Source organism: Stenella coeruleoalba (assembly GCF_951394435.1).
Source record: "Stenella coeruleoalba genome assembly, chromosome: 8".
In the NCBI taxonomy this organism is placed as follows: Eukaryota; Metazoa; Chordata; class Mammalia; order Artiodactyla; family Delphinidae; genus Stenella; species Stenella coeruleoalba.
Genome location: NC_137154.1, coordinates 63842174 through 63859602, shown reverse-complemented (window position 1 = coordinate 63859602; position 17429 = coordinate 63842174). Strand labels below are relative to the sequence as shown.

General features: G+C 38.6%; 1 protein-coding gene across 1 annotated transcript in view; it reads right to left on the bottom strand.

The window, feature by feature from the left end:
• Positions 1-8040: 8040 nt before the first annotated feature.
• The window catches only part of TMEM135 (transmembrane protein 135), a 249399-nt gene continuing 240010 nt past the window's right edge, over positions 8041-17429 (bottom strand). Inside the window, exon 15 of the mRNA XM_079930169.1 lies at positions 8041-16755. Within this exon, the coding sequence (XP_079786295.1) occupies positions 16623-16755 (133 nt within the window). The 3' untranslated portion in view covers positions 8041-16622. The remainder of the gene's footprint in view (positions 16756-17429) is intronic.

Genomic DNA, 17429 nt, shown 5'->3' with positions numbered 1-17429 from the left:
ATTGTTCTTCCTCTTTGGGGATGATGAAAAAAATGTGGATTTCAGTGGTGGTGTGAAGGCACGAAGCTCTGACTTCTAGAGGATCAGACTCTCAGGTGTGCCCGCCAGCGGCACTGGCAGCACCGGGTCGTGGGGAATTACCTGCACAGTTCTCCAACTGGAAGGCAGCCAGTAGAGTAAAGAAGCCCGTGCATGCAAGGTTCTGGTTCTGGGTTTGTACCATTGTCCAGGATCAATGATTCTGCAATCCTATTTTAGACATGGGGGAATTCAATTTCTTGTTTTTGGCAGTTCTAACTTCCCACTATTCTTATTCCTGCTGTCATGTTGAAAAGATTGTTTAATCACTATAAAAGCATTCAAAACAATACTGAAAAAAAAATCTGAGTGAAACCTTTATGATAATAGTAATACTAATATATCCCTAAAATAGTCCCCAGAAAATTTAAAACCATCTGCAATTGATAGGGATTACTTCACCAGTATGGGGAATAAATATGGTCATATTACCTACGTTTTTTCTTTTTCTTTAATTTTTATTTTATTTTTTGAATGGGTAAAGAAGATGTGGTACATATGTACAATGGAATATTATTACTCAGCCATAAAAAAGAATGAAATAATGCCATCTGCAGCAACATGGATGGACCTAGAAATTGTCATACTGAGTGAAGTAAGTCAGAAGGAGAAAGACAAATATCATATGCTATCATTTACATGTGGAATCTAAAAAAATGGTACAAATGAACTTACTTACAAAACAGAAATAGAGTCACAGATGTAGAAAACAATCTTATGGTTATCACAGGGGTAAGGGGAGGAGGAATAAATCGGCAGATTAGGATTGCCTATGTTTTTTCAATTGATTTCTCTCCTGCTATGTTTCAGAAACTCTTATGCACTAGAGATACATCAGTGGATGAAACAAAGATTTCCATCCTGTGGGGCTTACTCTCTCTGACAGGGGAAGATAGTGAAGCAATACATTTACTAAATAAGTAAGTAATTTAACATGTTGAATGATGTTAGTGTTAAGGATATTTTTTTTAAAGTAGAGGTGGGTCTTCCCTGGTGGTGCAGTGGTTGAGAGTCCGCCTGCCGATGCAGGAGACACGGGTTCGTGCCCCGGTCCGGGAAGATCCCACATGCCGCCGAGCGGCTGGGCCCGTGAGCCATGGCCACTGAGCCTGTGCGTCTGGAGCCTGTGCTCCGCAACGGGAGAGGCCACAATAGTGAGAGGCCCACGTACCGCAAAAAATAAAAAGTAGAGGTGGTTATATGGGTCTGAGATGCTAAGGTGGGGTAGGCCTCATGGAGAACATGACATTTAAGCAAAGCCTTGAAGAAGGTGACTCTGGCCTTCACAAAGCCACAGAAGTCCTAGAACATCTTCTAGGACAACAGGTGTCCAATACCTTACATTTACACCACTTAGATGGTCTTCTCCGGTGGTGCTTCATAGAACAAATTTTTACTCCAAAATGACCTGCTGAGTACTTACACCAAAAAGGAGCAGTATAAATGTTACTATAAATGTTAAATTCAGCTCCCAGAACTTCTACAGCTAGGGTTATAGTCCGAGTAACAGCTTCATAGAATACCAAGGCTGGTGGTACCTCTGTGGGTCTCAGATCACTTGGAGACGTGACCTTAGTGTTTATTAGATTTATCTATGTGAAGTTCCCAGGAGGACACACGGCACCCAGAAAAGGCTTAGCAAGTTTTAACGAACGTTGCTCCTTATTTTCCTGTATCTTACACAACCACCCCTTTGGGTTCAGGCACATGGCTTTAAGAAATCTCATATGGCCCCAAGAAAAGCCTACATTTAGGACCACTGAGATGACCATAGGCCTACAGTCCCCAGTGACTATAAGAATTACTCTTTCAAGATTGAGAAAAATCCCTTAGCACCCAGTATTGTGTATAGACAGTAGGCACACAATAAATGTTTCCATAAATAATACATGTTCTGCTTCCAGTAATGGTGGAATAGATAATTCTTTCTTCCTGTTCTTTGGCTTGCATAATCTCTATTGATCTATCTTGAAGTTCAGTAATTCTTTCTTCTATTGTTTTCTCCAGTGAATTTTTAATATATAGGTTATTGTTCTTTTCAACTCTACAATTCCCATTTGGTTCTTTGTAAAAAGTCTATCTCTTTATGATATTCTCTATTTGATGCAACATTGTCATCATACCTTCCTCTTTAAAAAAATTTTTTGGCTGCGTTGGGTCTTCGCTGCTGCGCGCAGGCTTCTCATTGCGGTGGCTTCTCTTGTTGTGGCTCAAGGGCTCTAGGCACACAGGCTCAGTAGTTGTGGTGTACAGGCTTAGGTGCTCCACGGCATGTGGGATCTTTCCAGACCAGGGATCGAACCCGTGTCCCCTGCATTGGCCAAATAAAACCACTGTGCCACCAGGGAAGTCCCCTTTATTTCTTTTAAGCAAGCTTTCCTTTACTGTGAAAATATTTATAATGGCTACTTTGAAGTATTTTCCTCCTAAATCTGACATCTGATCACTATCACAGTTTCTGTTGCCTGTTTTTGCTTTTGTCCTTCCAGTATATGGGTCATACTTAACTGTGGGGTTTTTTTGTTTTTGTTTTCGCCTAATTAATTTTGATTCCAAACTGGACATTTTAGATAATATACCATAGCCATTCTGGGTCACTGACCCCTCCCCTTCTCCAGGGCTTGTTGTTCTTATTTGCTTAGCGACTGGCTGAATTATTTTAGTGAAATCTATTTCTCCCCCAGAGTATTAAGCCTCTGATGTCGTTTCTCAGGGAGGTGTAGCTTTGAGTACGCCCCCTGACCCTGGGATGACAGTGGTACTGATAGATCTCCCTTCCATCTTTCCCTGACTCTGGCGCTGGAGTGGGGGCAATGGCAAGCTTCTCTTGGAACAACACTTTCACTCTAGGAGGCAAGTGCTCAGTGGGGGTGGGGAGTAGCAGTAACCTGAGGTCCTCTTGGCTTGCCTTTCATAGCATGGGGAAAAGGCAGTCAGGGCCCCAGTGTTCTCAGCATGCTGCGCCCAAGGTAGACCCTCCTTCCATGAGTGGGGGCTGGATAAAAGGGAACTCCCACCTCTAAATTGCATTTGCCTGGGATTTCGCCTCAGCAACAGGTAGCAGGGGCAGGATGAGAACTGATGAAGTCCTGATACTCCTGGAAGAAAGCCTTCTGGCTGGGAGCTGGGGAGAAAGAGAGCTCTGTGTTCCTGGCTTCAGCAATCCAGAGTGGAGTCTCCAGCCTTGCTGGGCTGGGAGGGGAGAGGGTAGGAGCAGTCTTGGTTCAAATACCCTAGACTTCCTTACTGAAAGATTCACCTTCTTTACTCCAAGTAAAACTCACCTTTTTTGTTGACATTTCATAGCTTTTCTTTAAGAAATATTTCTTAATTTGCTGTTTTTCCTTAGGACGATTTCCAGGGATTTTAAATGCTTGAGCTTTTAAAAATCATTTTCATATTTCATGGGAAAGCAGGTCAGCAAAGGTGCTAATACTCTCATGCCAGAAATCAATCTCCCTAGTTTCAAGAGTTCTTTATATATTGTAGATAAAGCCCTTTATCGGATATGTATTTTGCAAATATTTTTCTACCAGTAGGTGGGTTTCCTTTTCATTCTCTTAAACGTGTCTTTCGAAAGGCCAAAGTTTCATATTTTTAAAAATATTTATTTTATTTGGCTGCGTTGGGTCTTAGTTGAGGCACGCACAGGATCTTTCATTGCGGCTTATGGGCTCTTCGTTGCAGTGTGCGGGCTTCAGCGTGCGCAGGCTCTGTTGCCCTGCAGCATGTGGGATCTTAATTCCCCGACCAGGGATCAAACCCGTGTCCCCTGCATTGGAAGGCAGATCCTTAACCACTGGATCACCAGAGAAGTCCCAGTTTCATATTTTGATGAACTCCAATTTATCAAATTTGTTTTTTATGGACTGTACCTTCGGTGTCTTGTCTAAGAAATATTTGCCTAACCTAAGGTCACAAAGATTTTCTACTTTTTCTTCTAGAAGTTTTATAGCTTTAGGTTTCATATTTAGGTCTAGGATACATTTTGACTTAAAATTTTATAGAGTTGACCCTTGAACAACACTGGTTTGAACTGCACAGGTCCACTTATACGTGGACTTTTTTCGGTAAATACATTCGATAGTACTACATGATCGGTGGCTGGTTGACTCTGTAAATGCAGAACCGTGACTGTGGAGGGCTGACTATAAAATTACACACAGATTTTCAACAGCATAGAGGGTCAGCACACCTAACCCCTGCATTGTTCAAGGGTCAACTGTGTATGGTCTGACCTAATTTTTGTAATAAGGGTCAAAGATAGTTTTGGGGTTTTATGGGGTTTTTTGTTTGTTTGTTAAATATGACTACTCGATTGTTCCAGCACATTTGTTGAAAAGATTATCCTTTCTCTACTGAATTCCCATGGCATCTTCGCCAAAAATCAGTTAACCAAATATGTCTAGACTGATTTCTGAACTCTGTATTATGTTTGATTGATCTAATGGCCTATCTTCATAACAATACTAGAATATCTTGCTTATGGTAGCTTTATAATGTTTTAAAATTAGATAGTGTAAGCCCCCTAATTTTGTTGATTCAAAATAGTTTTGGCCATTTTGTATCTTTTGCATTTTAATATACATTTTAGAATTGGCTTGCAAAATTCTAATGCTTTTTTTTTTTTTTGAGACTTCATTGGATTTTCTAGGCAGATAAGCATGCTATCTGCCATAAAAGGCAGCATTACTTATTGTTTTCCGATTTAGATGGTTTTCTTTCTTTTTCATGTCTTGTTGCAATGGCTAGAAGCTCCTGTACAATGCTGAATAGAAGTGGTAAGAGCAGACATTCATGCCTTGTTAATATTAGAGGGGAAATGTTGAGTCATTCACAATTAAGTATGATGCTAGCTGTGTTATAGATGCTCTTTATTAGAAAATTCCCTTTTACTCCTAGTTTGGAGAAATTCCCTCCTATTCCCAGTTTGCTGAGAGTAATGAAAAATGGATGGTTAGCTATTGTCAAATGCTTTTCCTGGTTCAATTGAGGTGATCATATCTTTTTTCTTTTTTAGTGAGTTAATATGATGAATTACATTGATTGATTTTCCGTTGTTAAACCAACCTTGAATTCCTGGGATAAACCCCACTTGGTCATGATGTATCATCCTTTTCTATGTATTATGTTCACTTTGCTAATATTTTGTTTAAAATTTTTTGTCTCTATGTTCAGGAAGCATGTTGAACTTTAGTTTTCTTTTCTTGTAATTTCTTTGCCTGATTCTGGTATCAGGAAAATACTGACCTGATACAATTAGATGGGAAGTTTCCCCTCCTCTTTAACTTTCTGAAAGTGTGTACAGAATTGGTGTTATGTCTTCTTTAGATGTTTGGTGGATCTCACCAGTGAACCCAGCTGGTCCTAGAGTTTTGTTTGTGGGAAGGCTTTTAACTAAAAATTCCATTTCTTTAATAAATACAGTGCTATTCAGATTATCTAGTCCTTCTTGCACGAGCTTTGCTAATTTGTATCTTTTGAAGAATTTGTCCATTTCATCTAAATTGTCAAAGTTATTGGAATAAAGTTGTTTATAATAGTCAGTGATTACACTTTTCATTTCTGAAGTATCTATGGCGATGATCTCTTATTCCTGACAGTCCTGTGTTGCTTTTTTTTTTTTTTTTTCCATTCTGTTTGGCTAAAGGTTTATCAATTTTATTGATTTTTCTCAAAGAACCAGCTTTTGGTTTTATTTTCTCGTTTTAAATTTTTATTTCATTGATTTCTGACATTATCCTTATTACTTCCTCTTTTCCTGCTTACTTTGGGTTTAATTTGCTTTTTTCTGCTTTCTTAAGGTGGAAGGTAAAATCATTGATTTGAGAATTTTCTTCTATTTTAATATAGGCAACTATTGTTATAAATTTTCCTCTAGGATTGATTGTCTAATCTGTATCTAATAAATTTTAATGTATTGTTTTCATTTTCATTCAGGCCAATATATTTCTAATTTATTATTACTTTTTTTAATTAGAAGCATGTTGTTTAGTTTCCAGATATTTGGGGATTTTCCAGATATGTTATTGATTTCTAATTTTCTTCTTCTTTTGCCAGAGAACATACTTTTGTATGGTTTGAACCCTTTATTTATTGTGACTTGCTTTACATCCCAGAATATGGTCTCCATTGGAAATGCTCTGAATGCACATGAAAACAATGTGTGTAGTGCTGTTATTGGGTGGAGTGCTCTATCAAGGTCAATTAAGTCAAGATGGTTGATAGTGTTTTTCAAGTCTTCTAAATACTTACTGATTTTCTGTCTACATGTTTTAACAATTATTGAAGGTGTTGAAAATCTAACTGTATTTGTGAGTTGGTTATTTCCCACTGTAGTTCTATCAGCCTTTTCCTCACATATTTAGAAGTTGTTATGCATATATTTAGGATTGTAATTTCCTCTTGTTGAACTGACCTCTTTATCATTATAGACAACCATCTTAATCCTTAATCTTGGTAATATTCTCAAGCTCTCAAGCAAAATCTACTTTATTTACTACTACTATAGTACACCTGCTTTCTTTAACTTATTGTTATTGTATCTTTCTCTATACTTTAAGCCTAGTGTCTTTATACCTAGAGTGGGTTTTGAGAAAATAGCATACAGTTGGGCCTTGCCTTCTTTTATTCAATGTGACAATCTCTGCCTTTTTATTGGGTGTTTAGACCATTTACAATCAATGTGATTATTGATATGGTTGAGCTTACATCTATTATCTTGCTATTTGTCTTCTTCTTTGTTCCCTTGTCCTTCCTTTTTCTTCCTCCTTTTGGATAAACTGAATACTTACTGATGATTCCACTGTATTTTGTTGTTGCATTATTAGCTAGAACACTTTTGGGGGGTGAGGAGAATTACCTTAGGGCTTATACATCTTTAGCTTATCACAGTTTTCCTTCAAGTAATATTATACCACTTCATGTATAGCATGAAAATATTACCATACTATACTTCCATTTTCCCCTTCCTAAACTTTATGTAATTGTTGTATGTTTTATTTTTAAATGTGTTATAAACTCCACGATAAATGGGTACTATTACTGTCTTCAGCAATTATCTTTTCAATAGATTTAATAACAAAAAAAAGAGAGCTTTAGTATTTAGCCACATATTTACCATATTTTCACACAGTATTATTTTATATGTTTGAAAGACTTTTAAAAACATTTCTTGTAATGCAGGTCTACTGGTGATGTATTTATTCAGCTTTTGGATGTTTGAAAAAGTCTTTATTTTGCCTTTGTTGTTTGAAAAGATATTTTCACTGCATATAGAATTCTAGGTTGACAGGTTTTAGTCTATCTTGTTCCTTTTACTATATTAAAGATGTTGCTCCACTGTCTTCTGGTTCCCATGGTTTTCAATGAGAAGTTTCCTGTCATTTTTATTTGAGCTCCTTTGTATGTGACATGTCCTTTTCCCCTATCTGGATGTGCTAAGATATTTTTTTTAAATCACTGGCTTAAAGCAATTTGATTTAAGATGTGCCTTGGTGTGATCCTTTTCATGTTTCTTGTCCTTGGAGTTCATTGAACTTCTTGGACCTGTGGGTTTGTAATTTTCATCAAATTTGAAGAACTGTTGGCCCCTGTCTCCAAATGACCTGAAGAAATATGAAAATACAAAATATTTTCTTCTTTTCCCCTTCCACCCTCACACCCATCTCTTCTCCCTTGAGGACTCCAACTGTACATACATCAGACTGCTTGAAGCTGATTCATAGCTCACTAAAGCTCTGTCCACTTTTTTTCCAGTCATATTTCACTCTAAATAATTTGAGATAGTTTCTCCTGCTATGTTTTCAAGTTTTAAAACTTTTCTTTTGCTGTCTAATCTACTGTTAATCTCACCCAGTGTGGGGTTTTGTTTTTTAAAATCTCAGACATTGCATATTTTCATCTCTTATATTTTCTGGTCCTTTTTATATCTTCTATAGCTCTAATTAACATGCTCAATCTTGCCTCTACTTCCAGACAACTACTTTCTTGATACATGGCATATAGTTACAATGTCCTTTTGTACAAATAATATTTCTATAATTTGTGTCATTTCTGGATCTCTTTTTTCTCCTTCACTTATGGGTTTTGTAAGTTCTGGCTTTTTGCATGCCTGACAATTCTTTTTTATTGGATGCCAAACATTTTGAGTTTTTACCTTGTTGCATATGCAAAATATTCATATCCCTATATTCTTGTACTTTGTTCTAGGAGACAGTTACACAGAAACTGTTTTAGAAACCAGAAACTTTGGAGCTTTTAGTTCAGGGTTAATGTTGCTCTCCTACTGAAGTAATACTTTTCTGACTTTCCTATCTAGTGCCCTTTGAGAATTACAAAGTTTTCCACTCTGGCAAGCAAGAACACAAACTATTAACCGCTTTGTGTGAACGTCAGTGATTATTCCCTCCACTCCTTTCAGGTGGTTCTTCCTCCAGCCTCAGTAGCTTCGTCCCACGCAAACAGAAGTACTCAGCTGAAGTCTCAAGGGGACCCTCTCTATATCTTTATGCCTTCTTTCTGTGCAGCTCGCTCCTCTCTCGTACTCTACCCTAGGAGCTTCAACCACTTTGGCCTCTTTGGACTCCCAGGTCTGTTTCCTCAGCTCAGGGAGACCTGTGGGCTCTGCTGTGGTGCTCCCTTCCTGAGCTGCAATCTGGAATCTCTCTCCAAGCATCAGCTAGGGCCATCACAGGACTCAATTCATTTGTTTTCCTTCTCTCGGGGATCACTGCCCTGCACTGCTTGATGGCCAGTGTCTGAAAACTGCTGTTTTATATACATTATCAGGTCTTTTAGTTTTTTTGAGTGAGATATTTCCAGTTTCTGTTCTGAAAGTAAATGTCAAAACCATTTTTGGAGGCAAGATCTTTATTACGATGTTATATGATTACTTTTAACAGAGGGGAGTGAAGATACCACCTCTTGGGAGGTACGGTTATGTTCTGAGAAAAACAAAACAAAACTTAAACTTTCAACTCTGGAAGATCTGAGCTCAAATTCCAGAACTGCCACTTTGGGCAAATTACCAGTTCTTTCACTGGTAAAACAGAACTAATAATATCTATTATTAGGTTGTGAGGTTTGCATGAGATGTAAAGAATCTGCTATATATCAGAGGCACCTCATACACTTTAGTTGCCTTATTTTCCCCCTAAAAACATGAGTATCAGAGAAGCTATCTGTTAGGGCCCTGCTTGTACTGATAAGAGTGATTTCAAGCTTTTCCCTCTCAAATATCCTCTCTGTGATAGGGAAAAAGTAATTGTAATAGGCTATTGAAAAGCCAGACGCAAAGTGTAATTCTAGGAAACTGCTTGTGAATTTTTACCCTGTAAAATTAGTGGGAAGGAAGAGCCTCGAGTCCTGCCCTGTCTAACTCTGGTTCGGATTTGGCGTTTTCAAGTGTGGAACAATCCAGAATTCCAGCTCTGTCAGGAAAAAGCAGACAAATGAGACAGATGACAAATCATTTCTCTAAGACCTGAAGCCAAACTGGCTCCAATAGCTGTTGGAATGGTAATAGAAGACAATTTCCTGGAGTATTTACAAAATCATTCATAAGGATAATATTTTCCAGACTTTTACAGGAGGACTAAGGGTAGCTTTTTAGTCTGCAGACTCCACAGAGGTAGCATATATTCAACAGGCAGCTGCTGGGACCGCCACCTCCCACTCTAACTAACTCCTCCCTATAACCCCCATATAGAGGCCTGATTTAGGCACCGATATGGGGATAAGCCGTGGGTTCTGCCCTTCAAATATACGCCAGCATATAAAGGAGCAACAGGTGAGTACACAGCTCATCGAAAACGGAATGTGCTCTATGTGCAGTGTTAGCAAAGTGCTTCAGAGAGACAGGGATAAAAGATCAGCCCAACTTTCAAAGAGGAGGAGACTGAGTATTTCAGAACACAGGCAGAAGTGGAGTAGGGGAGGAAAAGGGAACATTCTAAGTCAAGGGAGGGAGGCATACCCTGGGAAATGAATCTGAGGCCTGATCTATATAGGATTGGAATGTGTCAATTAGAAATGTTTTCAACTGCAAAGTAACAGAATCCTTGCCTAGTACAGCCTTAAGAGATGGAGGTCTGTTTGCTCAAAATGCTCAGAGGTATGTGGTTACTGGCATCGATTCGGTGGTTCGAATGGCATCTGGGAGGCAGGTTCTTTCCATTTTTCAGCTGTGACACCTTTAACGTGGTGGGTTTTCATCTTTTTACTTTTTACCTCATATTTGCTAGACCGCTGCCACAGATCCAGATGCCATTAACTAGTGTTATGAACGAGAAAACAAAAGGAGTTGAAAAGAGCGTTCCTTTAATCAGGCAAGAAAAAAATTTCCTGAGAGTTTCCCAGATTTTCCACTACATCTTATTGGCCCAAACTGGGTCATATGACCATCTTCAGAGGAGAGGTCGGAAAAGTATCTGGATAAGAAGGAGCAACATGAAAGGCCTAGAAAAATCATGATCCATCCCCTGGGGCTGGGCATATTGCTGCCTTAAACAAAGTAAGTGTTCTCGGCAAGGAAGAAGGATTAAACAATCATTAGATGAGCAATTAACAATAACTGCAATCCCATTTTTGAACTTGAATCCAAGTTCTAGTGAAACAAGCGTTCTAATGGAGAAAAAAAAAAAAAAAAAAAAGCCCAGATGATTCAAGTATACCTCTAGTTTTATAGATTTATTCTGCCCTCTTTGGTCTTAGGAGAACCTTACTGCTTTTCCTGAGAAAGACAGCCTTCCCCAAACTGCAGACTCAGATTTAGATGCAACTGAATTCCTTCCTGTGGTTTTGCAGATTCGACTATATTACAAATTAAATTTCAAAAGGAGGAAGTTACAATTTTTATTCATATAAAACCTCCCTTAATACTTTTAACACATTTCCCACTTAACTGCTGCCTTTCTTAAGCATCACAAGGCCATTCATTCATTCATGCCACAAACACCGAATACTTTGATGAAGCAAAGTACCTCGCTAGTTAACGGCTAGTTGGACCACTGGCCTCCAGTCAGGTTTATATTCATAATAACGCTGCAGACCTGGCACCTACTTTAATAATTCTGAGAAAAAAACTCTTTCCTCCCCCTTCACACACTGCCTGTTCACCACGCCAAGTCTTGTAGGGTACAACGGTCACACAGGTCACTGGGACACGACTCTAAACACTCCCACTTTGAATGAATCCCTCTGGCTCCCTTCTCAGGGGAGAGGAGTGGAGAAGCTACCTCGTTTCCTTACAGACTCCACAGCATTCCTTTAGACTCTTACCAGTCTCACCTTTCCCTAAAACAAACAGGAAAATAAGGACTTCATTTTTTCCCTGGAGAACTCAAACTGAAGAAATAAATGGCAAAGATGTGGTAGGAAAGCCCAGGCTTTCCTGGTGGTAAAGAAACAAATAGGAGGGAAGAGGTAAGACGTGAAATGTGTACTTACACTCTTCTCACGCACCCCTTGTGGCACCCCATCCTATAATGACCAACAACAGGATTACTTCATGCTTTAAACCTTTTTAGACCTTGGGTACCAAGCTCTCTCCACAGCCACAGGGTCCTCTTGTGGGACCAAAATCACCCAAAAAAGAAAATTCATTTAAGGGGTTACTTGATAACTAAAATAGTTTAGTAGATACTGAGGAAACAGCCCTCAGAAATTGCCTGGTCCAAATTAAACGACAGAGGAAAGTAACATTCCTGGGGGACTGCAGTCAATATAGGTCCACAGGTCCACCTGTAGAAGCCTGAAGGGATGCTGAGACCGCTATGCCGTGTGCTAGGACCAGGGAACATCCTATTACCTGCAGTCTGGGGTTTTCTGACAGGGTCAGAATGCTTTGGCAGGGGTGGAGGCAGAGGATGGGCGGGGGCGGTGGGAGTACCTCAAACTGAACACAAGACCGAACAGGCAAGCTGCAGTGGCTTGTGATCTGGAGAAGAAGTACAAATTACGCCTCGCCTGAGACATCTGCTGTGGACCAGATGGTGCGTGCGTGTGTGCGTGTGTGTGTGTGTGTGTGTGTGTGTGTGTGTGTGATTACTGGGATTTTCAGGCCTGCAGAGGCTAAGGTTAAAGCCCAATGTATTATTTCACTTAGGGCACATTTGGATGAGGTAAAGGTGGAAAGAAAATAGAGAAAGCAACAGGAAATGAGTTCTTCCTCCTGTGTAGCCACAGCAAAAGTCAGGTGATGTTATGCTGTTGTTGAGAAAAGACTGACTGTCCTGGATTTAAAGGTCCCACATTACAGAGGTCCATCTCCTCCCGCATCTCTGCAGTTAACCTTCATTTCTTCCTGCCTAACAAGTGCAGAGCCATATCACAAGTCACCATCCTCAGAAAGTTCTACTCCATTTTCACGATCCTTCTAGGGGCCCCACCTAACCAGCTGTCACCCGAGGGAGCGATGGAGCACCCACATTCAAGGAGCATAGTTGGAACATAACACCAACCAGCAGAAGAAAGCCAAGAGGCACGGGGACGAGGAGTGCAGAGAGGTAACATGAGGCCAGACATGAAGATTCCAAGGCTGGGAAAGAGGAGAAAGGTGACAGCTGGGACTGAAGCATGAAAAGGGAGGGAGAGGCCACATCAAAGAGCAAGAAATCAGTTACCAGATATTAATTCTTTCCTCCAATTAAAAGTCACTCACTTTTCTCAATATAAAACAGCACATATTCTTATTCACCACAGCTGTAAGCTTCAGGCTACGCACTGTCCTGCTGCAGTCCTAGGACACGTGCTACATCACGGTCAAGCTCCTGACCCAGAAATCACACATCAATGTCAGTCTCATTTCTTTGTAGTTACCCTTTCCCTAACTATGGAAGTTTTACAAAGTCACCTGAGGCTACAGCTTGAAACAGAAAACACAGCCTTAATCTTGAAGTTAAGGGAAGAGGGAAGTCCCTGGCTAGAGGGAAGTCCACACAGCCCCCGGGCCCCGGGGCACAGCTGACCTCACAGCCACCTCGGTGCCTACACTCGTTTCCTTGCCAACTCCACAGGAAGGAATTGCAGAGCCAGCTAACGCACCAGCAGGAAAGGGCTATGAAGAGGAGGCGCAGAGTTACGGCGACTGTAACAGTCTCCTGAGCTAGCCTTAGCCCAGCCCCACAGAAAACAGTTATTTCTTACTGTTTTTCTTAGGTCTTCTTCTTGGTCACTCGTTTTCAGCTACCTAAATCGTCTATCTGAAAATGAATACTGAAGAGATAAGCAGCGACAGGTCAAGGTGTTAGGGGAGATAAAGTGTATCAGATATGTTAGCAAGATCACAGTTCAGACATGAATACTTTTCTCTTTGTGGAGCCAAAAAGCATCCGTGCAAGAAGATTCTGTCGCTCTGACAAATTACTTTCTACTTATACTAGTAAAAATAAATCACAGGGAGAACTCAAGGGCTCTAAGGGCTCGGTGACTTCTGATTCAAAGGCAGCAAAAACACCAGGCCACTGCTCCCAGTGGGCACGCCCCTCTGGCCCTGCAGCGAGGCCACTTGACCCCCACTGCTAGGAGGATGTGCCAGAGCAAGTGGACGAAGCTCCTTGAAGGTAAAGAAAACTGATTCTCCTTAACTAGACATTATCAGAGGACTTAGAAACTCAGGAATGTGATAACGTACAAGCAGAAACAATTTTGTCAGCATTAACAACTAAATCAATTGTTAGCCTAGACAAAATCTACAAGAAGATGAATACGCAAGCTCAACAAGAACACACTGTGTGACAACTGACCGATTTGGGTTTCGTCATGAAAGACATGTTTGAGACAAAAGTAAATTCTAAAATCTAATAAGAGCAACGAGTAAGAAGATAAAATTCTAAACTAAATAACCACTGACGACTAAAGAAGAAATGAAAGCAAAAAATATACTAGGCGTCAACTGAGAAACTACAATGTTTACAGATCAAGAAAAGTTACAGAAGAAATCATAGAATTTATTAAAAAAAAAAAAGACAACCGAATCAAAAGGTTTTATTTCAGAAACGGGTAATAAAATGGACTAAACTATCTGATGAAAAATGGGTAAGAATCTAACAGAATTGAGACAATTTGTTATCATGCAACTTGTTTCTTCACTTGGTTGGTACTAACTGTAGGATTTTACTAATACAGGAAATAGTTAATCAATACAGGAAACAACCATAATCCTATTAAGCACCTCAATGCACTGTTTTTCAGTCTATATAAAGATGTAGGAAATACTAAGAGGGCATAATAAGTGTTTAATATAATCAGGTCTAGTGGAAGGAAACTTAACATAGACAGGATTTCTTTGGAGTATAAATGGACTAAAAAACATGTTTTGGAATGGACACATCTATTTGACTTTATTTATGATGCCAAGTTGCCAATCCATACCTGGTTAGTTAGAGGTAGAAACACATTCATTTTGATTGAATTCAGGAATACAAACACAGTTTCTTTGTGTTTGCTCGATACTTTGCAATCCGTCCCAATGAAATCAAATTGTCCTTTTCTATTCACCACTGCAAACTAGTTAACTGTTCATTCCAGCTATACATTCATTGTATGACTCTGCTTCATGATGGTTATTTCATTTCATACTTTCTATAAAATAAAAGATGGCTATACCTTGTGTTAAAAAAAATAAATCATAGGAATGCACCTTTTGACCAGGAAAATTTCACTAAACAATCTCATCGTACCTCAGTAGAATTTGTCTTTCAATTTCATAGTCTTTTAATCTGAATGAAAACAATAACTTACGGATTAAAAAGTTTTCTGTTTAACTGACGGAAAAATATGATAAACATGATTTCTGAATAGAGAAAATGAGATGCAAGTAGCAGTGCTTTCTTCACTGCTATAATACTTCATTTTTAAAAGTAAACACAGTACTAATCATCATTTTGATTCCAGTGAATAAAAACTTAAAACTGAATTTATTAATCAATTTGGAAGTCTGAAGCCAAAAGGATCCTTTAACAGTATTGCCTAATAGACAAGTCGACCCTAAAAAGCTAATCACACTGCAAAATTTTGGCCTAATTAAACTGGCTCTCGCTGATACTCTTTTTTTGTTTGGTTTCAATCTGCCATAACAACCAAGGTTAGAATTCCATGTAAACAGAAGTATACAAGGCTTGATGAAATTGAATATGGAGGATTAAGCATTTAAAAAGTCTGGGTTATAATTCTTATTGCTACACAAGTTCTACTGCATAATTAATTTACAGCAGCCTAAAACTTTTCAGCAACAAAATTATATTAAAAAAAATATACCATTATCCCTATATGTTACATTAATTGTAATGTAACATATCACAACCACTTAAGCCTTGCATTAACTTAGAAAAGAATAACTTGTCCCTGAAAAACTCTAAAGAGTGATCATATTTCAATCAAAGCTGTCCTGAACTAACTCATAATCAGCAGTGACTACATTTTGTCACTTCTTTGCTCTAACATGAGTAAAAGTGACGATAATGATTTTTTGGAAAGAGGCTAGAGAACCTGCATCCAATTATGAAGTGGACTTTTAAACCTCCACTGGATTTTTAGAATGTTTTTAGTTGTCAAACATCCGTATAGGTGAACCAGCTGAGGGAACAAACTGCCAAACTTGCCCAAACTACTTTTGTTCCATAGAATTTGATCCCTTCTAAATCGACAACAGCGTACAAACTTAGCTATGAAGAATTCAGCCCTTATAAATGAAGACAAACATAATAAACCTACAGGAGGTTTAAAAGTAACTTCATTTGTTTTTGAATATTCAAGTGTAATGCTTCTGTAAAAGATTAAAACATATGTTTCAACTTTATCAGATACGTCAATTTCCATTTGCTCCTAACCTGTCACTAATACATAGGTTCACTGGCTGCCGAAGAACCCAACTAATCATGGAGAGAGATGAAGGTATCAGTGGAAAAAGAGCACGGATACCACGGCATTTATCCCAACAGTATGATACCCGTCTTTGCATCCCTGAAGTTAAGAATGGCCACTTTCTCCAATTAATTTGCTCTCTACTAAATAAAGCAGCACTGTCTGTGAAGAGTTACTCCATACCCATAACATTTCACTACTATAGTTACCAATTCAGAAGTTAAAAAAAAAAAAAAAAATACAGACCAAATCCATGTACCCGTGATCCTTTGTATCCTAAAATGTAGAAATATTCTTAGTTTTAACCAAGAATTAGATTGGAATGAAGTAAAACATCTTTTAAAGTAATTTTAAGTATACTCTTATTTGTTACTACATTTCTACATAATTATTTAATATTGCTTGTGGATATAATTTAATCGATAATAATATATCATAATGTCAACCATTACAGTGATCCAGAATGAGATTCTGGCTATAGAGGGAGCTTAATTATTAAGCAACACTTTCCTGAAAAGCTTCTGTATTTCTGATTGGTAAGAAAAACAAAAAAAAAGAGCGTCTCTCATTGAAGTAACACTGACGTTCAAGCTCAGGCCCCCTTCTTTGTGTTCAACATAATTAACTCTCTAGGACAAAATAATGAAACATTAAGTCACATTAATAAGTTACAGTCATCTTCAAGAAAACTCGACGGGCAACTCTGGTGTTACAACTGTGTATCTTGGATCCAACTTAGGGATGAAATCCTGAAAGTGTTTAGATGCACCAGTACCAAAAACATCAAGGACTTTTCGGTTCATAACGGCAAATCTGTAAAACAGAGGACACAGGGAACAAGTACTTAATGAAGTTTATAAAAGAAGATGATTCACTCCATTTGACTTATCTTTCATGGGACAGGAAGACCGAAAAGGCTGACATGGCAAAAGACTCAATGGCAGATTCAAAAGTCACTTTGATGCTCTTCCTCGAGATTCACTGTCTCATATTTTCTTTAAAAAGATGATAATCCCCCAAACTGAAACCCCAGAGATTACCATCATTATTTCAAACCCTTCTAGAATCCTTTCCACTAGGTTGTGTCAAATAGAAAAATAGGTTCATTGTGATTTTTCTGATGAATAAAATCACAAGAAGCTAAATGTATAATGAATGCGCTAACATTTACTGACAAGCAAAGGTATTAAACGTAATTCCTCTCATAATTGAAATTTTAACGTCTCACAGTCAACAGAAAATACATCCAAATGTGACTGAAGGGCCAACAGCATATAGGTTTTCAAATTTCTAACAGACACAACATAGTAAAAACACAGCCCTCATTTTATCCATCACCTAACCTAAGAGATATAAAATTTTTAAAAGACATATATTTTAGCTAATGTGCAGGATGGACCTTCTGTGTCTCTGTGCCTGATCATAAGCCTTTCTTTTCTGGGGAAGATACCCAGGTGAAATTAGTTTTGAGTTATTGGCCAGTATCA